Source organism: Gadus macrocephalus, chromosome 15, assembly GCF_031168955.1.
Source record: "Gadus macrocephalus chromosome 15, ASM3116895v1".
Taxonomy (NCBI): Eukaryota; Metazoa; Chordata; class Actinopteri; order Gadiformes; family Gadidae; genus Gadus; species Gadus macrocephalus.
In genome coordinates this window covers 1608558-1635286 of record NC_082396.1, presented here as the reverse complement: position 1 = coordinate 1635286, position 26729 = coordinate 1608558, and the positions used below count along the sequence as shown (strand labels likewise).

General features: G+C 45.5%; 4 protein-coding genes across 5 annotated transcripts in view; 3 read left to right on the top strand and 1 right to left on the bottom strand.

Moving 5' to 3' along the window:
• Positions 1–25347, top strand: part of LOC132473796 (E3 ubiquitin-protein ligase TRIM39-like) — a 78400-nt gene extending 53053 nt beyond the window's left edge. The window contains exon 2 of the mRNA XM_060074069.1: positions 23029–25347. Within this exon, the coding sequence (XP_059930052.1) occupies positions 23031–24656 (1626 nt within the window). The 5' untranslated portion in view covers positions 23029–23030 and the 3' untranslated portion in view covers positions 24657–25347. The remainder of the gene's footprint in view (positions 1–23028) is intronic.
• The window catches only part of LOC132473805 (disintegrin and metalloproteinase domain-containing protein 8-like), a 107334-nt gene that overhangs the window by 67960 nt on the left and 12645 nt on the right, over positions 1–26729 (bottom strand). The window lies entirely within an intron of this gene.
• LOC132473603 (uncharacterized) lies at positions 530–11853 on the top strand. The gene is made up of 6 exons (XM_060073809.1): positions 530–668; positions 772–2384; positions 5210–5416; positions 5524–5571; positions 5768–5992; positions 9678–11853. Exons 2-6 carry the CDS (start codon positions 774–776, stop codon positions 11295–11297), a joined length of 3711 nt encoding a protein of 1236 aa, XP_059929792.1. The 5' UTR covers positions 530–668; positions 772–773; the 3' UTR covers positions 11298–11853.
• Positions 573–26729, top strand: part of LOC132473795 (E3 ubiquitin-protein ligase TRIM39-like) — a 46977-nt gene continuing 20820 nt past the window's right edge. Inside the window, exon 1 of one of the 2 annotated variants that reach the window (XM_060074068.1) lies at positions 573–668. The gene's annotated coding sequence lies outside the window, so the exon portion shown is untranslated. Of the gene's footprint in view, positions 669–8802; positions 9127–26729 lie in introns of those variants that run through there. The other variant, XM_060074067.1, reaches the window with a different exon arrangement.

Below are 26729 nucleotides of genomic sequence, written 5' to 3'. Positions count from 1 at the left end.
CTCCACCCTTGGGGCTATGTGCAGATATTGCAGCTTATGTGCTAATTTGAGTCACAGTTCTCACATGTTGCTGCTCCATGCGATCCCCACCATACTTTTATTAACAATACAGTAAATCTTCCATCTTATAATTTGTGAATTTTCTAGGTAAACCTACTTTTAATTCAGTGGAATTAACTGCCGTGCATTGCATTGCCGTGGGTACTACGGTGACGGTTTCGGTGCGCCCTAACAGTTGCTCCCGCGCCCCCTCCCTTCTCCGTTTGTTTCGTGTTTTTATATTAAGACTGTGGAGAAAATACTAGGCACAGTCAAAATCAAGTAAAATGTATTCTTACAGCTCTTTCTCAGTTAGTCGCAACACAACTCACCACTGAATCAAAAAGTTAATTTTTTTCCCGGGCTCTCTGTGTCCAATCTTTTTAAGGTTGAACATATTTGAATGCCGCAAAGAAGAGAAAACATCAACGCATTGAAGGAGCCTACACAGTGCGTGAATGCACCAAAGTCTGAGCGTGTTCGTGGGGGCGGAGCCAAGGGTTAAGGGAGGAGCCATGTGTTAGGGGAGGAGAGGACGTCATATTGAGGAAACGAAACCAAAGAGCTGTTCTCCCGTTCAGGAGAAAATAAATCGCATTTTGGGACAAAAAGTCTGACAGTAAGAACAAGTAAGTAAAACAGCACAACTTTGAGAAAGTTAAAACATCTCTTCCCGTTATCGAATCAGAAATCTGTATTGCTCAATACATAAACCTTGTCGTCTGTGTCTAGGAATGGCCTGTGCTAACACTTCCTGGTCTGAAGAGAACTTTTCATGTTCCATCTGTCTGGATGTGTTCAACAGTCCAGTTTCCACCGCATGTGGACACAACTTCTGCAGAACCTGTATTACAAAGTTCTGGGATGAACAAGTCCAGTACAAATGTCCTGTTTGCAACAAGCTTTTCAACACAAGACCTGATCTTCAGGTCAATACCTTCTTATCAGAGCTGGCTGCTCAGTTTAGAACAACCGTACGAGTAAAAGAGCAGCCTTGTGTTGAACCAGCAGAAGTTCCCTGTGACGTCTGTACTGGGACCCAGCAGAAGGCTGTGAAGTCCTGCCTGATGTGTTTTACCTCTTACTGCCAAACCCACCTGGAGCCACATCAGAGAGTCGCTGGCCTGAAGAAACATCGGCTGGTCGAGCCTATGGACCGTCTGGAAGACTTGATGTGTAAGAAACACGAACGACTTCTGGAGCTCTTCTGCCAGACTGAACAGGTGTGTGTGTGTCTGTTGTGCACAGTGACAGACCACAAGTCCCATCCTGTTGTACCTCTAAAGGAGGAATATGAAGTGAAGACGGCCCAGCTGGGGAAGATAGAGGCTGAAGTTCCGCAGATGATCCAGGAGAGAAAACAAAAGATTAAGGAGATCAAAGACACAGTGGAACTGAGCAACAAAGACGCAGACAGAGAGATAGCCCATGGTGGGCAGGTCTTCACTGCTCTGATAGGCTGTGTTGAAAAGGCCCGGGATGACTTCAACCAAACGGTTAAAGAGAAACTGAAATCCACAGTGAAACGAGCTGAAGACCTCATCAAAGAGCTGGAGCAGGAAATAGAAGATCTGACCAATAGAAGCTCAGAGGTGAAGCGGCTCTCACACACTGAAGACCACCTCCACTTCCTCCAGACCTTCAGATCCCTGAAGGATCCTCCACCCACCAGGGACTGGACCACGGTGGAGGTCCGTCCTCCGTCATACGTAGGGACCTTGAGGAGATCCCTGGATCAGCTGGAGGAGACACTGAACATGGAGATGAAGAAGCTGCGTGATGATGCTGAACTGAAGAGGGTCCAGAAGTATGAAGTAGATGTGACTCTGGATCCTGATACAGCTCATCCCAGGCTCGTCCTGTCTGAGGATGAGAAACAAGTATATGATGGAATTGTGAGGAAGAAACTCCCAGACAACCCTAAGAGATTTACAGAGGATTCATGTGTTCTCGCGAGGCAGAGCTTCTCCTCCGGGAGATTTTACTTTGAGGTCCAGGTTAAAGACAAGACTGCATGGTCGTTAGGAGTGGCCAGAGAGTCCATCGACAGAAAACGTGAGATAGTGGGGTCCCCTGAGACGGGTTACTGGACTCTTTGGTACATCAATGATGGGTTGTTATTTAATGATTGCCCTGGTGCCCGTCTCCCTCCGAGAGCTGAGCTCCAGAAGGTGGGGGTGTTTGTTGATTATGATGAGGGTCTGGTCTCCTTCTATGATGTGGAAGCCAGGGTTCATATCTACTCTGCTACTGGCTTCACCTTCACTGAGCCTCTCTATCCAATCCTCTGTGATGGTGATATGAACTATGCCCCCCTGATCATCTCACCTGTCAATCAAACAGACTAGGACCTTTGTTTGATAATAAAATAATCAAACGACCAAAACAACTAATGTTGTTTCCTGAATTAGAATAGAATTAGAATCTCTACTATGTGAGATCTGAGAGATCTGCATTAATGTCATACTGCTGTCATTTAACGAGAAGAATATCTTTAAGAATTAACCCTGTAGTGGTGTAACATAACCCTTTTATAAAGGGTTATATTACACTCCATTTATGTGTCTGTTTTCCCTTTATTTCTTTTCCACGTTTAAAGATATACCATTTTATGCTGTAATGTGGAACATGTTTAGAGGATTAATATGTATGAAGAATAATTTGAAAATGTAATATATGTTTGAATATTGAATGACAAAACAATCCAATGTCTTACACTTGTGATTTTAATAAAAAAGAAAAGGTCAAATATTGTAATATGTGGCCTACATTATCATGTGATGGATCATTTCAGGGGAATAGATCGACTGTGTAGCCGCACCCATTCTGCCGGAGATGGAGAAGAGCAATACATTTCTTTCTGCTTCCGATACGTTTTTGCCACTTTAAAACCAACGTGTAATCTACATTTGAGCTTGATCTGGCAATAGCCGGGCTAGGGAATAGATACATTCCAGTCCAATAGTGTTCAGTATAAATGCAGTTTCTGCAATAAAAGAAGTGTAAAAAAAAAAAAAAAAAAAAAAAAAAATTCTAAAACCCTTATTTTGATTATTACGAGATTGATGGAACGTATTAAATCATTGAAGAAGTGTAAAAATTACAACAACCCAACATGTGTTACACACTTACTTACACAAAGGTCACAGTGACTACATGTAGATTCTCCCCATCTGTGTGAGTACAGTGACTTAGTCTTGTCAGCTCTCCTCTCCTCTCTCCATCCTCTCCTCTCTCTCCTCCTCCTCTCCTCTCCCCTCTCTCTTCTCCTCCTCTCTGTTATCTCTGCTCTCTTCTCTCTAGCTCATCTAGGATTGTGTTCATGATCGTCATACATTACGCATTAAGTGTGTTCACATGTCAAAGGTCACCCCATTTAGATTGGTGAATCTAAAATAGATGTAGTACAACAGAACGCCCACTGGGGGAGCTGCACACTTTGCATGTTATGTGTCCCTTTGATTTTACAAGGTTTGAGGAACATGGTTCACTAATAAATCCAATCAAATTAAAACATAATCTCCTTAATCCAGGAAACGCGAAACCTTTATGGATTTCTCGCTATTGGAAAATGCCTTGTAAACTCTCTGTTGGCATGTTTAGAACCTGAATCTTTAGAGTTTACGTTTAGTAGAAGAAGCTGTTGCGAGCGGATGATCGACCAATGAGAGGACAGAGAAGGTGGAGATGAGGAGGAGCATGTGTGAGTAGTAAATCACATACTTTCACTTTTACTTATTTTGATCGTGCGTACTTCCGGTCCCAGACAGGAAGTAGTGGGGCCACTGTACCAGACGTGTGTTTGAGTCGGATGTGTGTATGTGTGTGTGTGTTTGTGCGTGTGTGTGTGTGCTTTTGTTTGAGTGCGTGTGCGTTGTGTTTGTGCATGTGTGCGAGTGAGTGCGTGTGTGTGTGTTTGTGTGTGTGCGTGTGCGTATGCATGTGCAATGCCTTTTGAGTATACCTCCACAGTCTCCTGCAGCGTCCTCACAGCCCTCTCCTTCTCCTGCAGCATTAACCGGAGTGCAGGGTCCATCTCTGTGACGTCGCGCTCCAGGGCCTTGGGTTTGCTGTCCAGCAACAAAAGAAGCCCCAAGCACTGACGTTAGCGGAGCTAGTTGTTCTCTTCTGACGTAAAGGGATTCTGTTCAGTAAATACCTGCCATTCACCGGGAACCTTTGGATTCTTTTGCTGCTCTCCACGGCTTTCATCTGAGCCTGAATGAGGGCCTCCAGTACATGTGTTTCTGACGAGCACAGCAGACAAAGCCTCAGAAGAATGCCCTGTCGCTGAGTCCGGGAACCGGCCCGTCTCACAGCCAGCTCGGGGGGGGGGGTGTCAACAATTACAATTATTGTTTTGAATATTGTTGTGGATTATCTGTTGCCAGTCTACAGCCAATTTAGAACATTGGAAGCATATTCCTCAGATTTAAATGAAGTTAAGTTAAGTTAAGTTAAGGTGTCCTTTATTCTCTGTCTCTGCTCTTGACCCATCCGGGAGTTGGTGAACACACACACACAGAGGAGTGACCTTGTCCACACACACGGGGGCACACACACACACGGGGGGTACCCCGGCGTTCCCGGAGCAGTGTGCGGCCGCAGTGCAGCCCGGGGGCTTCAGGTGCCTTGCTCAAGGGAACCTCCTCTGTGGACGAGGACGGAGGAGAGTGCTGCACAACGACTCCCCCCGTCCACATAGCTCACCTACCGGTCGGGACTCGACCCGGACACCCTCCGGTTACCGGACCACCTCCTTAACCAGTAGCCCCCGGACGCCCCGCGGACGTTCAGAGGGAGGGGCGGTATATAGAAACACTGAGGAGCCCTATCACAGATAACATGTTTAGGGAAGTGAAAGTCCTGCTCTGAGGGAGCTAGTGTGCTCCGTGTGCGGAGGGCTAGTGAGGGGGCAGAGGAGCAGAGAGGATCCCGAGGAAGGCCCAAGCCCCTCCAAGAGGTGGAGGACCACCACAGGGCAACACCCTCCCCATGTGGAGGCTGTGGGGGGGCCGGAGGACCCCTCTGAGGCCCGTGTAGACCCGGGGGGGGGGCCGGGGTCTCCGGCCGGATCCCGGGACACAGACGGAGCTGACAGAGGACTCAGCTCGTCTGGAGGTGTTGAGCGCTCCGACCACAGCTCCCCCCGTATCTCCTCCTCCTGCAGGACCCGCCTGACGACCTGCAGCACAGGTCAGACAGATGGAGGGTTAGATATGAAGGGCTGAACGGAGGGATGGACGGGTTAATAGACTCACTAACGGTCTGTGTGGTCTCGGCCGACTTTGACGCTCTGTACGAGGAGCTGCAGCAGCTGGGACAGGGAGGCTTCGGGAGTGTCTTTGCTGGCTGCCGGAAAGAGGACCGTCTGCCTGTAAGAGTGACGCCACAAAGCCACACTCTGTGGAAGCACATACGTGTCTGATTCACGGCATCCTCTGTTAAACACTAAAGCAGTGAGCTTGTGTCTTTGTTGCGTAGGTCGCTATAAAGCACATCCCCATGGCCAAGGTCACAATGACACAGGAGGTGGGTAGCTTTAATCGTGTTATTACCGACAGTAATGTTACGACTCTGCTTATGATGGCGATCACATGCTCATGTTGAATCAATCAACCTGTTGGGAGGACTGCCGTTATCCTGGTCTTGGCTCTGTAGCCGAGACCAGCTGGGTTTGAGTGTTTCAGGACTAGCTCCCTCTGTCTATCTACTCTCTGTGGTTCAGACGGTTGAAGGGCGGCTGACGGACTTCCCGCTGGAGGTGTCTTTGATGCTGAGGGCCGCTGAAGACCGCCCGGACCCGGGGGGCCCCGGTGCCGTGGTCCTCCTGCTGGACTGGTTCCAGCTGGACCAGGAGCTGATCCTGGTCCAGGAGAGACCCAACGCCTGCGTGGATCTCCTCTCCTACATGAAGAGCAAGGGGGCCAGGCTGCAGGAGCAGGACGCTAAGGTGTGTGGGGCTCAGCCTGGACGGGGGTTCAGTTCAGCCTTCATGGGGCTCCAGGCAGGGGGCCGGGACCACCCAGCATGATGGACACATCCAGATAGTAGTGTGTTCACTGTTCAGGAGGATGACTTGTCTGTGTGTGTGTGTGTGTGTGTGTGTGTGTGTGTGTGTGTGTGTGTGTGTGTGTGTGTGTGTGTGTGTGTGTGTGTGTGTGTGTGTGTGTGTGTGTGTGTGTCTATGCCTGTGTTTGTAGTGGTGAGCGAGTTCGACTCCAAGCTGAAAGGTTCTGGGTTTGATCCCCAATGTCTGCAGCCTAACCTGTATTATCCTATAGAGCAAGATGCCCCCTAACCGCTCCCTGATCCATTACCACATATATCCTTAAACACTGTCTAACCCCTCCCTGTTCCATTACCACATATATCCTTAAACACTGTCTAACCCCTCCCTGTTCCATTACCACATATATCCTTAAACACTGTATAACCCCTCCCTGTTCCATTACCACATATATCCTTAAACACTGTCTAACCCCTCCCTGTTCCATTACCACATATATCCTTAAACACTGTCTAACCCCTCCCTGTTCCATTACCACATATACCCTTCAACACTGTCTAACCCCTCCCTGTTCCATTACCACATATATCCTTAAACACTGTCTAACCCCTCCCTGCTCCATTACCACATATATCCTTAAACACTTTCTAACCCCTCCCTGTTCCATTACCACATATATCCTCCAACACTGTCTAACCCCTCCCTGATCCATGACCACATTTATCCTTAAACACTGTCTAACCCCTCCCTGTTCCATTACCACATATATCCTTAAACACTGTCTAACCCCTCCCTGTGCCATTACCACATATATCCTTAAACACTGTCTAACCCCTCCCTGATCCATTACCACAGATATCCTTAAACACTGTGTAACCCCTACCCATAGGCGTCGATTACGGGGGGGACGGGGGGGACATGTCCCCTCCACTCTTTGAAATACGAATTTTGTCCCCACCACTTTTAAAAATGTGCAAACCAATTGCGACTGAAAAAATTCCCACATAGCCTACTCAACCGAAATCGTCGAGTCTAAAATCATGCGATAGGCGCGCACGAAGACATCATTTATTAGATAGACCTACCTAATAAACCGTTGGAACACACAAGACCGGAACCCATAGCAACGCCGGTAAACAAACCCCGACTCCCGAGAAGCCCAATCCCTATGAGCTCCCCGCGCTACGGCCATCCGGAGGCGCACAGAGCTTTTGGCCGTGATTTATATATACAATTAAATTATATTATATTATATACTATTATATATAGAGCTCCGAGAACCGCAAACGGCAACAATCACTTTCTCCTCCATGCTGCAGTTCACCCCGGACTGCACTGCACTGAGTTTGACGGTTGAACGCTGATTGGCTGTTACGTTACACATGTCACTCAGTGGCCACGCTGTTGAACGCTGATTGGCTGTCATCACGCGAAATTCGTGTCAAAGTTGAAATATTTCAACTCGAGCGAATTTGTCTGTGCACGGCGAAAGTGTGGCGCGACAAATCAAAACAAATCAAAAAAATCTGCCCGATACCCGTCTATACGTTCACTTTGTATGGGATCTTGTTGCCCCGTAGCGTTTGGTGTGCGATGTTTCAAGACAGACAGCCAAAATTGACATTTTTATTCAGAAAATAGCCGGTCCTTTTGCTTCCTGTAAAAAGCATGTTTGTGACACGATATGGATACATCATCTAGCCTGCATGTGGAGGGCCACATAAGGTAAGGAATTGGTTTACGTAAACTTTGCTGCTGGTTCTGTTTGCTTGTGATGACCTGGCCAAAGGTCCTAAGCGATTGTGATCTGATTCTGGGTGGTGCTCCAGCTAGTATGCATTGTATCGATTGCAGCTAGTAGCAGCTACACACGGTGCGATTGCTATGCCAATGCGGTTATAGTTGTTTTGTCTGATTGAGATATGTGACGACTTGGAGCCTGGTAGGCCTATCCTGACATAAATATGTTCTTGCATAACCTGTGTGATTATCCTAAACTGTAGGGGATTTTATTTGCGGGCAATTTGCTTGTTGTAACGAGTGAAGTCTACATTGGTCCTTCGCAAGTGTTTACTGGTGGTCAGGATTTGACAGATGCAATTCTCCTCTGGGCGCTTGTTTTTTTCAATGCAGCAGAACATATGCTACCAGCAGCCCTTGCTCGTCTTCAAAAGGCTGATGCTCAGTACCTCGTTTCATTTCGTACCCCCTTTACAGTCTGGCATTGTTTGTCTGGTAAACTTTGTTGATGTCAAGATAAGTGTTAAATTGCCAACACTGTTCTTTGTCCTGTGTGTATTAGTATTACATATCCCGAGCCAATACCCTGGTGTTTCCAACGCCGTTTTGCAAAACAAGCCAAAACACAAACTGTGTTTTCAACTTATTGTTCGAATAGTATTTTCAACACCTGACTATACACTGTAGAGCATATTGTAATGCAGCGTTGAATGGATGAATAGCTTACATAAGGGTACCCAGCACTTTTCAAACCACACTCAAGCTTATGGTTATTGTCCCCACCACTTCTAAAAACAAACTGACGCCCTTGCCCCTACCTGTTCCATTACCACATATATCCTCCAAAACTGTCTAACCCCTCCCTGCTTCTGTTAGTTTGCATACAAATGTCAAACACAAGGAGGGTCTATATGAGGGCGGGCCGTCGGTCCACAGCCGCAATAAATCATAAAGAATAAACCACTAAACCACAAACTTTATTTTTTACCCAGAGTCACTGTGTCGGGTCATTTTAAGGTTGAACATATTGAATGTCGCAAAGAAGAGAGAACATATCAACGCATTTTAACCAGCCTTTACTGAATGCGCCCACATTCAGGGTGTGAACGTTTGAAACGTCGGTAAACCGTGGGGGCGGAGACAGGTGTTAGGGGAGGAGCCTGGTGTTAGGGGAGGAGCCGGGTGTTAGGGGAGGAGTCAGGTGGTACGGAGAGGACGCCTTGTTCAGGAAACGAAACTTAAGGTTCATAGAGACCAAAGCCAACCGACGTGGAAGCAGTTCTCTCTTTCAGGAGAAATAGTTTGGAACAAATAGTCTGACAGACAGTATCAACTAGGTAAGTTAAAGCACACAACTTTGAGGCGTAGTTAAAACCTGTCTTCCTGTCATTGAATTAGAAATCTATAATTGCTCAATGCATAAACCTTGAGTTTATCATCTTGAGTTTGGATTTTTATTTATTTCTCTCTTGATATTAAGACTTCATCGTCACTAATATCATGCATTTAGATTTCTCCATACAGTTATTAAGTACTTTAATATGACATGTGAATGAATATTTGTATCAGGTGAGGTTATGTCGCCACCATACTGGTATAAACAATACAGTAAGTCATCCATCTTATACTTTGTGAATTTTCGAGGTAAAACTATTTTTAATTCAGTGGAATTAACTTCCGCGTTGCTGTAAGTGTTAGTTGGCTCTGACTGAAGGTGAACTTGTCGGTCTGGACTCTGGTTCCTCTGCCCGACCCTGAGTCACATGACTTGGTGGTTTTATGGGGTTAAAGTCCGGAGCCAAGCCTTTTTAAACTGCCAGTGTTAACTTAATATGAAATAATGATCTATAATTGCTCAATACATAAACCTTGTCGTCTGTGTCTAGGAATGGCCTGTGCTAACACTTCCTGGTCTGAAGAGAACTTTTCATGTTCCGTCTGTCTGGATGTGTTCAGCAGTCCAGTTACCACTGCATGTGGACACAACTTCTGCAGAACCTGTATTACAAAGTTCTGGGATGAACAAGTCCAGTACAAATGTCCTGTTTGCAACAAGCTTTTCAACACAAGACCTGATCTACAGGTCAATACCTTCTTATCAGAGCTGGCTGCTCAGATTAGAACAACCGTACAAGTAAAAGAGCAGCCTTGTGTTGAACCAGCAGAAGTTCCCTGTGACGTCTGTACTGGGACCCAACTGAAGGCTGTGAAGTCCTGCCTAATGTGTTTTACCTCTTACTGCCAAACCCACCTGGAGCCACATCAGAGAGTCTCTGGCCTGAAGAAACATCGGCTGGTCGAGCCTATGGACCGTCTGGAAGACAGGATGTGTAAGAAACACGACAGACTTCTGGAGCTCTTCTGCCAGACTGAACAGGTGTGTGTGTGTCAGTTCTGCACAGAGGCAGACCACAAGTCCCATCCTGTTGTACCTCTAAAGGAGGAATATGAAGTGAAGACGGCCCAGCTGGGGAAGACAGTGACTGACGTTCCGCAGAAGATCCAGGAGAGAAAACAAAAGATTAAGGAGATCAAAGACACAGTGGAACTGAGCAACAAAGACGCAGACAGAGAGATAGCCCATGGTGGGCAGGTCTTCACTGCTCTGATAGGCTGTGTTGAAAAGGGCCGGGATGAATTCAACCAAACGGTTCAAGAGAAACTGAAATCCACAGTGAAACGATCTGAAGACCTCATCAAAGAGCTGGAGCAGGAAATAGAAGATCTGACCAATAGAAGCTCAGAGGTGAAGCGGCTCTCACACACTGAAGACCACCTCCACTTCCTCCAGACCTTCAGATCCCTGAAGGATCCTCCACCCACCAGGGACTGGACCACGGTGGAGGTCCGTCCTCCGTCATACGTAGAGACCTTGAGGAGATCCCTGGATCAGCTGGAGGAGACACTGAGCATGGAGATGAAGAAGTGTGATGCTGAACTGAAGAGGGTCCAGCAGTATGAAGTAGATGTGACTCTGGATCCTGATACAACTTATCCCAGTCTCATCCTGTCTGAGGATGGGAAACAAGTACATGATGGAGGTGAAGAGAAGGAACTCCCAGACAACCCTAAGAGATTTACAGAGTATACATGTGTTCTCACGAGGCAGAGCTTCTCCTCAGGGAGATTTTACTTTGAGGTCCAGGTAAAAGACAAGACTGCATGGTGGTTAGGAGTGGCCAGAGAGTCCATCGACAGAAAAGGTCTGACAGAGGGGACCCCTGAGATGGGTTACTGGACTCTTTCCTACTACAATGATGGGTTGGTATTTAATGATGACCCTGATGTACGTCTCCCTCTGAGAGCTGAGCTCCAGAAGGTGGGGGTGTTTGTTGATTATGATGAGGGTCTGGTCTCCTTCTATGATGTGGAAGCCAGGGTTCATATCTACTCTGCTACTGGCTGCACCTTCACTGAGCCTCTCTATCCAATCCTCTGTCCACATTTACATGATGAAGGTAGAAACTCTGCCCCCCTGATCATCTCACCTGTCAATCAAACAGACTAGGACCTTTGTTTGATAATAAAATAATCAAACGACCAAAACAACTAATGTTGTTTCCTGAATTAGAATAGAATTAGAATCTCTACTATGTGAGATCTGAAAGATCTGCATTAATGTCATACTGCTGTCGTTTAACGAGGAGAATATTTGTAAGAATTGACCCTGCAGTTGTGTAATATAACCCTTTATAAAGGGTTATATTACATTCCATTAATGCGTCTGTTTTCCCTTTATTTATTTTATACGTTTAAAGATATACATTTTTTTGCAGTTATGTAGAACATGTTTAGAGGATTGATATGTAAATAATAATTTGAAAATTGAATATATATATCTGAATATTGAATGACAAAACAATCCAATGTCTTACACTTGTGATTTTAATAAAAAATAAAAGGTTAAACATTGTACTGTGTGGCCTACATTATCATGTAATGGATCATTTCAGGGGAATAGACCGACTGTGTAGCCGCACCCATTCTGCCGGAGATGGAGGAGAGCAATACATTTCTTTATGCTTCCGATACGTTTTTGCGGGAGCCAATCACCAAGCTGGCTTTTCCCCATGGCACGCTATTATGAAGGTATTATTGTAGCAAAAGTCTTTAGCACCTGTAACTGTAGAATTTGAATGCGTACACTAAAGTCACAGTAAATTTGAAGTCGTATATATTTATTTTGCATGTGTACTCTAAAGTCACAAATGTGTAACAGTACATTTGTAGTCGTAAAAAAAATATAAATATTTTTTATACCATTGTAAACACAAAATAGGGTCTACGAGTACGCTAATCTGTGTTACAGGTGCACAAATCCTTTTGCTACAATTATTGCAGCGCAGTTGGTGCAAAACACATTTGCACACCCGTGTTTCATAATCTGAGAACATGCCCAAAAGGTGTGCATTCGTGAACCCAAATTTGAACAAATGCATCAGAAGTTGCACATCTGTGAACGCTATGTTAATTCAGCATTTTAATGAGCGAGCACAAAACCATTTTACAACTGCTCGAATCTGCTCCTGCAAGTCTCAGCTGTGGGGTTTTTTGCAGGTTGTTTTGCAACACCCCTAGGTGGTAAATGTGTAGCAAAAGTATTCGTATCCGTAGATGACAGAGCGTCCGTGAGCGGGACTAAATAGTCCCGCCCATAATTTCCTAATCCAATGAAAATCGCCGGCAGGGATGCATTTCTCAAATTACAGTGACGGCTGGTGGTGATTTTGGGTGGGTGGGCTAAAGAATGCATTACATTTATCAATACTTCACAGGGCTCCAGACGCCATGAGGTCACCTTTATATCTCTGTTCATAACTTTCATATAATGTGAATGATTTTTAAACAAGATTAAGGTGTAGAGAAAGGCATTTCTTTATTTGAAGCACAATTATAAATAAAAAGAAAAATAAGGTGTTTAAAGTGCTTCACTGAGCTGAAATTGAACATTTCGAACTAAACCATTAAGCAAAATAAAACTTTTTTTGTGCTTAAAGTATTACACAATTAAAATGTTGACTGGTCTCCCTTTGCGCAAAATGCGGCTGTAGACGATCACACACTCTTTGGTAGAGACGTCTGTGTCGCCGTCAATCATGAAGGACATGTATACCTATGTGGCGTTTCCGACGTCCGCAGCTGTCTTTTGCTTTAAGGTGTCGCCCATTAGGCCTACTGCAATGAATTGTGCACATGCCATCTCATTGCTATAGGCCTACGTCGGGTTGATGTTTAATCCATTTCTCTTCATGAGAATAATTTCGGATTTAAATTGAGAATGGCAACTCCTCTTTGGCAATGTTGTATGCAACATTAAATGAGATCATTTCCGATTCCTTAGAGAACCTTATTGTTACTGCCTGTCACTGAAATGCAGCTTGGAGAGGGGCCACTATCTCTACACACTTGTCACGTCATGTTGGGTTATTTAGACAGCTTTTTAAATGTTTCGATACGAAACGTAGTTGACCCGCTTACAAATGCACTATTACCGGCCATATTCTGACCGCACTCCTGACAGTAAATCTGTACATCGTTTGGTTGATGTGTCCCCAATCTTTTCACTTCCAATTTTTCCTCCAAAGACATTAAAGAAAACCGATTAGAAAGTAAATAATCCACTTCATTCATTTTCATGCTAACGCCCGCCATACTGCACTTGCGCTACTGTGCGGTGATTAGTCGAAGGACACTGTACTGTAGCTACTGTGCTAGGTCAGCCTTTGGGCTAAACTAATTTAGCCCAAATGGGAAGCATATGAAGGGGGCGTGTCAGGGCACCTGTCAATCAAACGTCAATGGAAGCTTACGCTACTGCGCTTGGGCTGAATACATTTAGCCCATTCACAGGAAAAAAACGAAGATATATATATCCTGGTTTTTTTTGTCACTTTTTGGTGCTGTTGCTCCTTTAGGTTCTACCAAAATTTAAAACAATATGTTCTAAGTTTTAAATAATATTTTTTTTATTTTCACTGTAAGAGGGCTTAGCCCTGTTAGCCCATTTATACCAGCCGTCCCTGACTGGGACCCATCGCGTGCCAGCCATGAAGCTATAAAGATCGCAGCATTCTTAGCGCGGTACGTTTCTTTCTGGAGAAGTGAAGAGGGCGTCTTACTGAACGGAGGTGGGTATCCTACATTATGTAAAATGAAATGACTTAGTTCAAGGGAATTCTCCCCAAAGTATTGCATTAACATTTCTGAATTTATGTTATGGCGACCATTAAAATACATTCAAGGACATTTGCGGCATGTTAATGAAATACTTTGGGGTGAATTCACTTGAACTAAGTCATTTCATTTAACATAATGTAGGATACCCATCTCCGTTCAGTAGGACGCCCTCTTCACTTCTCCAGAAATAAACGTATCCCGTGCTGAGTATGCTGCGATCTTTATAGCTCCATGGCTGGCACGGGGTGGGTCCCAGACAGTGTAATTTGAGAAATGCATCCCTGCCGGCGATTTTCATTGGATTAGGAAATTATGGGCGGGACTATTTTGTCCCGCTCACGGACGCTCTGTCATCTACGGATACGAATACTTTTGCTACACATTTACCACCTAGGGGTGTTGCAAAACAACCTGCAAAAAACCCCACAGCTGAGACTTGCAGGAGCAGATTCGAGCAGTTGTAAAATGGTTTTGTGCTCGCTCATTAAAATGCTGAATTAACATAGCGTTCACAGATGTGCAACTTCTGATGCATTTGTTCAAATTTGGGTTTACGAATGCACACCTTTTGGGCATGTTCTCAGATTATGAAACACGGGTGTGCGAATGTGTTTTGCACCAACTGCGCTGCAATAATTGTAGCAAAAGGATTTGTGCACCTGTAACACAGATTAGCGTACTCGTAGACCCTATTTTGTGTTTACAATGGTATAAAAAATATTTATATTTTTTTTACGACTACAAATGTACTGTTACACATTTGTGACTTTAGAGTACACATGCAAAATAAATATATACGACTTCAAATTTACTGTGACTTTAGTGTACGCATTCAAATTCTGCAGTTACAGGTGCTAAAGACTTTTGCTACAATAATACCTTCATACGCTATTGGCTGATTTAACACTGTAGTGACTAAGCCCTAAACTTAGTACTACTGGTTGTTGATTCCGTTTATAGTTTCCGACGTGCGCCCAGCGCGCTCCAATTACCGCAAAAACGAAGACAGTTCAGTTTATTTTGCTGGTTTATTTTCCTTCCAATAATACACAGCCGCAGTAATTCTAACTCAAAATATATGTAACAAAACAATAAACCCGAATTCCTCACTAAACTAAGATGCATTAACAAACGGGGACACGGGCACACGGGCACAGTCGAAAAACTGTTTGCTTCCCCATCAACAACAACCTGTGATCAGGTTCAATCAGGTTAAATGCCTCACTCTGCTGACCCGAGGTCAACTGAACCACACAGCCCCCTATTGGCACGGGGTAAAATTACACGAAAATAAAGCACATTTAATATGGCTCCTACACACCAGCCCCTAATTGCGTCTGCTAGAGCAATTACACCAACAATTTTAAATGAGCCATTTGTGTGTTGAAGTCCCTCATGAGCTGCTTGAGAGAATAGTTTTGCTTTATTTCCAGATCTTCCAACTCCAACTTCAAATTCTTGTCACTCTCCTCCGCCAACTCCTTCTTGAGGTGCTCGAGATCCTGCTCATGCTCCCTCCTCAGCGACCGGAAGTCCTTCTGCAACCTGGTGAAGTCTTTCTGGATCTTCAGTTTCTCGTTCTTGACCTCAGTCAGCTTCTCCTTCAAGGACTCCAGAGACTCTCCGTCTTCATCTCTCTGGTCCGTCGTCTCCGGTCTCGGCGCCTGCACTGCGCTGCTCTGTTTGTCTACCTTAGTATTTCTCTTTTTTTTACTCTTCTGCTGCTTATCGTCGACGACGCTCACCTCCTGGGCTACCTCGACCTTGAGGGAATCCTCTCTTTTCCCCGCCTTTATTACCTTTTTCTTCTTTGGCTTTGGACCATCTTCCTCCACGACCACAACACTACTGGACCCTTTCTTCCCTTTGATAGGCTTGGTTTCCTCCTGCTTTCCTTTCTTTTTCTGGACAGTTTCGAGCGTGTCCTTGCCCATTTCTAAATGCGCTCTACTCTTCTTGGCCTTCTGATCGACCCCCTGGGATTCTTCCTCACTGGCTATCGTCTTGGTCACAGATGTTTTAGATCCCGTCTTGTTCTTCTTTGTCTTCTTCTTCATCACAACGACCTCCTCCTCCTCACTTTCGTCTATATTTATCACCTCACTTGGATTCTGGGCCTTGACCTTTTTAAACTTGATCTTTTTCGTAGGCAACACTTCTTCTTCCTCTGCTTTGGACTGAACCGATTTGTGGTTGGTTTTCTTGAGCTTCTTCCGTTTCTTTCCAGAAGGTTCTTCCTGTTCTGCAGAAGCTCGGTCATTGAAGTCATAGTTATATTGGCTAATTAACAGTTCTTCAATATGGTCAATGGCAATTCTATTTGTACAAAATGAAGGGTGGTCACTTCCACAGTCGTCACTTCCCCCTAACGGGCCATTTATTACCCACCCCAGTAGGGTTCTGATCGCGTAGGGTCCATCTTCACCTTCACGACTGTTAATGACCTCCCAAGGCTCCATCAACTTGGAGGCGTTTGTGCCAATTAACAGATCCACGTCAGCGTTTATGTGTTGAATGTTTACATTGTCTAAATAATGCCATTTTCTCAGCTCCCTTTCACTGATTATGTTGGCTGTAGAGACGGGCATTTCTTTCTGGGTAAACACTTTGGGAAGTGGATGGAAGCTCTCACCAGACAATCCGGAAATCTCCAGACTGTCAACGATAGAACTTTCTATTGAGTTGTTATGGCCCAAGGTGCGGATATGAATTTTGCATTTGCGTCCTTCCATGTTCAACCTGTCGACAAGCTTCCTGGTGCAGAAAGTTCCTGTACTCCCTGGGTCCAGAAAAGCGTAGGTTTCAATAACCCTGTTTCCCTTTGCGCACTTCACCTTAACAGGCAAAATGGGAAGAATACCATTGCAGTGGCCAGCCCCTGTAAGACCACAAGCGGAGGATGTTGTGCGGCTCTCAGATGTTTTTGACCGCTCACTGTTCTTCTCATCCTTTGAAGAAACCCTTTCTTTCTCTTCAATGTGCAAAACACTGGGGTGCGTTTGGTTGCACTTTTTGCAAGTGATGCGCCTGTCGCAATTCCTGCTCAAGTGTCCTGTGCACAAACAACTGAAACACAGACCTTTCTCCTTTAGATAGTCCAGTTTCTCCCTGTGTGGTTTTCTTCCCAGTTTAAAACATTGATCTAAAACATGACCACCAGCAGCACAATACTGGCAGAAGACAGAAGTAGTTTTAGTGAAGGTGGTCACTTTGCCGAGAGCCTTTTCCCTCTGGTCACCATCTGGTCTGCTGTATCCGTCCTCATTCCTGTGAGTGTCTGCTTTATATCCATCCTCAATGACCACCTGTGTTGCAAAGCTGTTTCTTCTCAGCTGTGGCGTCACCTGTATCTTGCTCACTTTTGTAGCTCCTTTGAGCACAGGTGAAGTGTCCTGTATATCACCAAAGACTGGATCTGAAATGATTCTGACCTGGCACTCAATGAACTTGACAAGGTCTGAGAATCGTGCCCTTCGACCAGTTTTCTCCAGTACGTCACATGCCTTTGATCTCCACTTGTCTCTTAGTTTATACGGAAGCTTCTGACTAAGAATCTTCATGTTCGCTGGCATGTTAAGTTCCTCCAAATATTGAAGATCTTCCATAGCGTTGGAACACTCACGGAGGAAAAGCCCATAAGCTTTGAGCGCTTTGGCGTCTTCAGCTTTGATGCTTGTCCATCCTGTGACCTTTTCTATGTAGGCCGCTGTTATTTTGAACTCGTTTCCAAAGTGCTCCTTTAGTAACCTTTTAGCGACAGCAAATCCTTTGTCTGCAGTCATGTGAAGGCAGCTGCGTACAATATCTCTAGGCTGCCCCCTAGTGAATTGTTCGAGATAGTACAAACAGTCTCCTTTACAGCCAGTCTTTGCTTCCACGCAGTGCTCAAATGCCCTCATAAATGTGTTGAACTGCAAAGGGTCTCCATCATAAGTTGGAATTTCTCTGCGCGGCAGCAGATGTGATGTTTGCATTTGAACAAGGAGAGCCGTTATGTCATTCTGTTGTTGCAGCAGATTGTAAAGACCTGCTGTCTGATTTTGGTCTTGCAGGGGTTGCTGCACATGTTGGCCTAGAGTGGGTTGAAAGCTTTGACTGAATGTTGGCATTGATTGCAAGTGAGGCAGTTGAGAGCCATGACTGACAGTTGGCTGTGGTTGTGATGCAAAATGCATGGACAAAGATGCTGAAACTATTGAAGTTTCAGCATTGCATTGTTGTGGTAAAGATTCACGCTGCTGTGCGGGTGGAGCCACATATATTGAGGCCTGTGGATTGAGAGAGGTGAGCTTAGATCTAGCCCCTTTTCTGAAGTAGGAAGCCATTCCATCAGATTGCCTTGAATGGATGCTGCTCCCCATCTATAGCACTGCTAGCTTTGCAGAAGTGGCAGCTATCTCAGTGTCCAGCTCAAGCTTCTCCCTTTTTCTCCTCAAGAGAAGTTCCTGCTCCTCCAAAGCATGTTTAGCCTTTAAAGCAGCAGCTCGGGCCAAGAGTGCGGCCCGTTCCGCCCTGCCCTGCGTCTGGCTGATGAAGTGGAGAATCTGCTACTTGACGATCTGTTTGAGCCATGGTGCCTTGACTGCACATTTGAAATGCTGTCTTGAGGTCCAATCTCATTTTCACTTTGGACAGTTTGAGATTGTTCAGTTTGACCCAGTAAATCATCATTAACCTCATCATCATGATCATCACCCACTTTAGTAGCTGGACAAGCAGCAGTGTCAGACAACCATTGATTTGTACCCACAAGAAACTCCTTTACATTCAACATTTTAGCTTGGTACCATATTTCATGTTTGCTTGCTTCCTCAGCAGGCAATAAACCCAATAAAGATGCATGCACCTGCTGTATTGTGTTACACAACTCATTAAAAACGGTTAGCTCATTTTCAACCTTATTCACATGTTCTTTATCACCCATGAATTTAAGAATAGAATGTTTTACTTTAGACAGTTTACCAAAGTTAGACTTTCTTTCCTTTTCTAAAATGCTTATTTTTTCCAACAAAGCTTTATGTGTTAATTTACCAACACGTTTTTCAGTTACAGATTTTACCTCTGCACCCGCAAGCTCAGTCTCAAGGCCCAGTTGGCCTGTTTCCTCTTCAGCCATAATGACGACAAAGTCAGTTGGCTTTATTAGTCCGCAAAATAGTTTGTGTTGCGCAAACAACTCGTCTCGACGAGAAAGTTATTTTTAGTCGGTTGCGAGTCTGCTACCAATGCATTGGGTTTACGCGAATGTGTGCACACAAATGCCATGGCCATTCATATCAGCGCTGATCCACACAAACATAAACCTGCATGCCCCCAATCGAGCGTTGGCCGGCTTTGATGAATGATGTCCCGGTGAGATGATGCTGTCGCTGACACGTAGCTCACTCCGGTAGCTCCAGCTCCGTAAGCGATCGGCAACTCCAAACACAGGGGCGGCTGGCCCCTGGTGGGCGATAGTGCCCCGCCCACCCTCACATCCGTGGTTTCCAAAGAAGACGTTAATCCACAATGTAACAAGTCGGCGTCTTCTTGGTGAACGTTCTCCAAATCGAAGCAGTTTTTCGACCTAAATGTAGTGACTAAGCCCTAAACTTAGTACTACTGGTTGTTGATTCCGTTTATAGTTTCCGACGTGCGCCCAGCGCGCTCCAATTACCGCAAAAACGAAGACAGTTCAGTTTATTTTGCTGGTTTATTTTCCTTCCAATAATACACAGCCGCAGTAATTCTAACTCAAAATATATGTAACAAAACAATAAACCCGAATTCCTCACTAAACTAAGATGCATTAACAAACGGGGACACGGGCACACGGGCACAGTCGAAAAACTGTTTGCTTCCCCATCAACAACAACCTGTGATCAGGTTCAATCAGGTTAAATGCCTCACTCTGCTGACCCGAGGTCAACTGAACCACACAGCCCCCTATTGGCACGGGGTAAAATTACACGAAAATAAAGCACATTTAATATGGCTCCTACACACACAATGACGACAAGCAGCCAGTTGCGTAAAGAGTCATTTGAACTAGGCCTGTTGATCACGCCTCTTGTGCTGAAGACAGATCTATGATTGAGCTTTGTCTGGCAATAGCCGGGCTAAGTCATCGCTGCTAAGAAGTGGTGTGTGATGTGTCTGTTTGTGTGTGTGTGTGCGCATGCACGCGTGTGTGTTTGAGCGAGTGTGTGTGTTTTCAAAGATGTTCAGGTGCGTCAACAATTACAATTATTGTTTTTAATATTGTTGTGGATTATCTGTTGCAAGTCTGCAGCCCATTTAGAACATTGGAAGCATATTCCTCCAAGTTAAATGAAGTTAAGTTAAGTTAAGTTAAGTTAAGGTATCCTTTATTCTTTCTCTGCTCCTGACCAATCCGGGAGCTGGTGAACACACACACACACAGAGGAGTGACCTTGTCCCCACACACGGGGGCACACACACACACGGTACCCCGGCGTCCCCGGAGCAGTGGGCGGCCGCAGTGCAGCCCGGGGGCTTCAGGTGCCTTGCTCAAGGGAACCTCCTCTGTGGACGAGGACGGAGGAGAGTGCTGCACAACGACTCCCCCCGTCCACATAGCTCACCTACCGGTCGGGACTCGACCCGGTCACCCTCCGGTTACCGGTCCACCTCCTCAACCAGTAGCCCCCGGACGCCCCGCGGACGTTCAGAGGGAGGGGCGGTATATAGAAACACTGAGGAGCCCTATCACAGATAACATGTTTAGGGAAGTGAAAGTCCTGCTCTGAGGGAGCTAGTGTGCTCCGTGTGCGGAGGGCTAGTGAGGGGGCAGAGGAGCAGAGAGGATCCCGAGGAAGGCCCAAGCCCCTCCAAGAGGTGGAGGACCACCACAGGGCAACACCCTCCCCATGTGGAGGCTGTGGGGGGGCCGGAGGACCCCTCTGAGGCCCGTGTAGACCCGGGGGGGGGGGGGGGTCTCCGGCCGGATCCCGGGACACAGACGGAGCTGACAGAGGACTCAGCTCGTCTGGAGGTGTTGAGCGCTCCGACCACAGCTCCCTCCGTATCTCCTCCTCCTGCAGGACCCGCCTGACGACCTACAGCACAGGTCAGACAGATGGAGGGTTAGATATGAAGGGCTGAACGGAGGGATGGATGGGTTAATAGACTCACTAACGGTCTGGGTGGTCTCAGCCGACTTTGACGCTCTGTACGAGGAGCTGCAGCAGCTGGGACAGGGAGGCTTCGGGAGTGTCTTTGCTGGCTGCAGGAAAGAGGACCGTCTGCCTGTAAGAGTGACGCCACAAAGCCACACTCTGTGGAAGCACATACGGGTCTGATTCACGGCATCCTCTGTTAAACACTAAAGCAGTGAGCTTGTGTCTTTGTTGCTTAGGTCGCTATAAAGGACATCCCCATGGCCAAGGTCACAATGACACAGGAGGTGAGTAGCTTTAATCGTGTTATTACCTACAGTAATGTTACGACTCTGCTTATGATGGCGATCACATGCTCATGTTGAATCAATCAACCTGTTGGGAGGACTGCCGTTATCCTGATCTTGGCTCTGTAGCCGAGACCAGCTGGGTTTGAGTGTTTCAGGACTAGCTCCCTCTGTCTATCTACTCTCTGTGGTTCAGACGGTTGAAGGGCGGCTGACGGACTTCCCGCTGGAGGTATCTTTGATGCTGAGGGCCGCTGAAGACCGCCCGGACCCGGGGGGCCCAGGCGCCATGGTCCACAGCCGCAACAAATAAAAAAAGGTCACATTTAAACAAAACAATAAGGCGGAGTTTGGATTTTTATTTATTTCTCTCTTTATAATATGACTTCATAATCATTAATATCATACATTTTGATTTCTCCATTCAGTTATTAAGGACTGTAATATGACCAGTGAAGAAATATTTGTATCAGGAAGGGCGGGTTGTTTCCCAAGCATACTGTTATGAACAATACATTAAGTCTTCCATCTTATAATTTGTGAATTTTCGAGGTAAACCTATTTTTAATTCAGTGGAAATAAAGTGTTAGTTGGCTCTGACTGAAGGTGAGCTCATCGGTATGGTTCGTCTGCCCGACCCCGAGTCACATGACTTGGCGGTTTTATGAGGTTAGAAGCTGGGAGAGAATCCTTATACAGTATCACTACAAGTGTTAACTTAATAGACTGTGAAGAATATACCAGGCACAGTCAAAAAAAATCAAAAATCAAATAAAGTCAAATGTGTTTGTACAGCTCTTACTCAGTTGCAAAGTCACAAATCACCACTGAATCACAAACTTTATTTTTTACCCAGAGTCTATGTGTCGGGTTGAACATATTTGAATGCCGCAAAGAAAAGAGAACATGTCAACGCATTTTAAGCAGCCTTTACTGAATGCGCCCACATTCAGGGTGTGAACGTTTGAAACGTCTGTAAACCGTGGGGGCGGAGCCAGGTGTTAGGGGAGGAGCCAGGTGTTAGGGGATGAGCGGAGAGGACGTCATATTGAGGAAACGAAACTTAACATTCGAAACCAAAGCAACCCACGTCGAAGCTGTTCTCCCGTTCAGGAGAAAAATAAAACGCATTTCGGAACAAAAAGTCAGAGACAGTAAGAACAAGTAAGTAAAACAGCACAACTTTGAGGAGCAGTTGAATATGATAAGATAGATAAGATCATTTATTTATTGTCATTTCAGCCATATACACAGTAGGCTATACAGTGAAATGAAATAGCGTTTCCCAAGAACATAAGGTGCAACATAGAGCGACAATAATAACATCACCAACAACAACAACATGCTACATATAACTGCAAACCAGTAAAGTGACTGTGTGGAATTTGTAGTGCGGGAATAAAAATGTAAACATGACTGTGTCTGAGTAGTGCGGGAATATAAATATGAATATAATAAATATGAATATAAAACAAAAGTGCAATAGTGCATAAACCAAGGGCAACAGAGATGATCAGATCGCAGTCCCTTAGAGTTGAGGAGTCGGATGGCCTCGGGGAAGAGGCTGTACTGTAGTACTGTAGTAAAACCTCTCTTCCTGTTATTGAATAAGATATCTATAATTGCTCAATACATAAACCTTGTCGTCTGTGTCTAGGAATGGCCTGTGCTAACACTTCCTGGTCTGAAGAGAACTTTTCATGTTCCATCTGTCTGGATGTGTTCAGCAGTCCAGTTACCACCGCATGTGGACACAACTTCTGCAGAACCTGTATTACAAAGTTCTGGGATGAACAAGTCCGGTACAAATGTCCTGTTTGCAACAAGCTTTTCAACACAAGACCTGATCTACAGGTCAATACCTTCTTATCAGAGCTGGCTGCTCAGTTTAGAACAACCGTACGAGTAAAAGAGCAGCCTTGTGATGAACCAGCAGAAGTTCCCTGTGACGTCTGTACTGGGACCCAGCAGAAGGCTGTGAAGTCCTGCCTAGTGTGTTTTACCTCTTACTGCCAAACCCACCTGGAGCCACATCAGGTAGTCGCTCGCCTGCAGAAACATCGGCTGGTCGAGCCTATGGACCGTCTGGAAGACTTGATGTGTAAGAAACACGACCGACTTCTGGAGCTCTTCTGCCAGACTGAACAGGTGTGTGTGTGTGTGTGTCTGTTGTGCACAGTGACAGACCACAAGTCCCATCCTGTTGTACCTCTAAAGGAGGAATATGAAGTGAAGACGGCCCAGCTGGGGAAGATAGAGGCTGACGTTCCGCAGAAGATCCAGGAGAGAAAACAAAAGATTAAGGAGATCAAAGACACAGTGGAACTGAGCAACAAAGACGCAGACAGAGAGATAGCCCAAGGTGGGCAGGTCTTCACTGCTCTGATAGGCTGTGTTGAAAAGGGCCGGGATGAATTCAACCAAACGGTTCAAGAGAAACTGAAATCCACAGTGAAACGAGCTGAAGACCTCATCAAAGAGCTGGAGCAGGAAATAGAAGATCTGACCAATAGAAGCTCCGAGGTGAAGCGGCTCTCACACACTGAAGACCACCTCCACTTCCTCCAGACCTTCAGATCCCTGAAGGATCCTCCACCCACCAGGGACTGGACCACGGTGGAGGTCCGTCCTCCGTCATACGTAGGGACCTTGAGGAGATCCCTGGATCAGCTGGAGGAGACACTGAACATGGAGATGAAGAAGCTGTGTGACGCTGAACTGAAGAGGGTCCAGAAGTATGAAGTAGATGTGACGCTGGATCCTGATACAGCTTATCCCATGCTCCTCCTGTCTGAGGATGGGAAACAAGCACATGATGGAGGTGTGTGGAAGAAACTCAACAACCCTAAGAGATTTGCATACTATATATCTGTTCTCCCAAGGCAGAGCTTCTCCTCAGGGAGATTTTACTTTGAGGTCCAGGTTAAAAACAAGACTGCATGGTGGTTAGGAGTGGCCAGAGAGTCCATCAACAGAAAAGATAAGACAGAGAGGACCCCTAAGACGGGTTACTGGACTCTTTGGTACGACAAGCATGGGTTGGTATTTAGTAATGACCCTGATGTCCGTCTCCCTCTGAGAGCTGGGCTCCAGAAGGTGGGGGTGTTTGTTGATTATGATGAGGGTCTGGTCTCCTTCTATGATGTGGAAGCCAGGGTTCATATCTACTCTGCTACTGGCTGCACCTTCACTGAGCCTCTCTATCCTTTCCTCAATCCATGGTATCAAAAACAAGGTACAAACTCTGCCCCCCTGATCATCTCACCTGTCAATCAAACAGACTAGGACCTTTGTTTGATAATAAAATAATCAAACAACCAAAACAACTAATGTTGTTTCCTGAATTAGAATTAGAATCTCTACTATGTGAGATCTGAGAGATCTGCATTAATGTCATACTGCTGTCATTTAACGAGGAGAATATCTTTAAGAATTAACCCTGCAGTTGTGTAATATAACCCTTTATATAGGGTTATATTACACTCCATTTATGTGTCTGTTTTCCCTTTATTTATTTTATGCTTAAAGATATATATAAAAAAAAAAGGTTAAAATAAGTGTAATACAAAAAATAAAATTGTTTATTTCTAAAACCCTTATTTTGATTATTTCGAGAGTGATGGAACGTTTTAAATCATTGAAGAAATGTAAAAGTTTTAGTTGGTGAACCAGTAAATTAATCTCCAATGTACAATAGCCCAACATGTGTTACACACTTACACAAAGGTCACAGTGACTACATGTAAAGATACTCCCCATGTGTGTGAGTACTGTGACTTTGTCTTGTCAGCTCTCCTCTCTCCATCCTCTCCTCTCTCCATCCTCTCCTCTCTCTTCTCCTCCTCCTCTCACTTCTATCTGCTCTTCTCTCTAGCTCAGTGGTGGTTCCTTAGAGGAAAATAATTGGCTGTTTGTAATAGGAAATCAGGCATGTTATATTTCCTTCATGGTACCCCCGTTTGGGAAAATCAGAAAAGGCTGATTTGGAAAAATTATTCACAACACACAAAAAAATCTGTCCGACTGCCTGCAGGCTAAAATTTCAAACCTACACTGTTGTATGCATATCGTTTACTCTGTCTTGGTTGTTCAGGGATCGCTGTCCCATTCAATGTTAGTTTAATGTTTTGGTTTTCTAACGAAAATAAACGAGTCACGCATTCGTGTGCTCAACGTGAGAAATTGTCTCTTTCCATTTAATGCAATTTCCACAATATTATATTTATATGATTGGAAGATACGTGTCGTTGACCCTGCACGCTGCCATGCATTACATTTAAGCAGCACGCACCATGAATGAACTTTACTTCATGAAGTTGAACTTTGTCTGCACATTTGATTAAAGTTTAGAAGCATTGCACTCTGCTGATACACTGTTAAGTGTCTAGTTTATTTTAGTTATAAAAGTTGGGTAGGCCTACGCTTTAGAAAAGACATGCATGTGCGGGTGCACTGCGAGCGTTCATAAATGCACGTTCATGTTTGCCTCCCTGGTGAGCTCGGCCAGGAACCGCTAACTGCTCCGGTCTCACCCCCTCCAAGCCCACTGCTGATGTTTTCCCCGCCACAGATCACTCCCTCTTCACTTTCAAAGCTGTACTCCGCCTCTCCACAATCAAGTTGCCCCGCCTCATTTCATTTCGCGATATCAAGAACATTAACATTGCCACCCTCTGCTCCCTCATTGACGGTTTTCCGACCACCGACTCTACCTCAAACCCTGATGAACTCGTCACTCTTTACAACACCTGCCTCACAAACACTCTCACCTCTATCGCCCCCCTAAAAACCCAGTCTGTTTCCTTTTCCACATCTGCCCCCTGGTTTACCCCCGAGCTCAGGTCCATGAAAGCTAAAAACCGTCAACTTGAGCGACTTTATAAACGAACCGGTCTCACCATCCACAATGACATGTACACCTCCCACATTGCACAATATAAGGACCTCATATCCCTGACCAAATCCACCTACTACTCCGGCCTCATTTTAACCAATGAAGTTAACTCAAAAACCCTCTTCTCGGTTCTCAAAAAAATCCTCCACCCACCCAATTCTCTCCCCTCCCACTTGTACTCCACTGAATCCTACAATTCCATCTTGGACTATTTCAATCTGAAAATCCACACCATTCATCAGCACCTGCATCCCAATTCCCCCCCTCTCTCCCCACCTGCACTTCCCCCTACTTGCCATCTCTTCGCCAGTTTTCTTCTCCCCACTGCCTCCGACCTCTCCGTTCTCATTCTCAAATCTAAGCCCACCACCTGCCAGCTTGATCCCCTCCCCATAACCCTAGTCAAATCCTGCCTCCCCTCCCTCCTCCCTCTCATCACCGCCATCATTCACTCCTCACTCTCA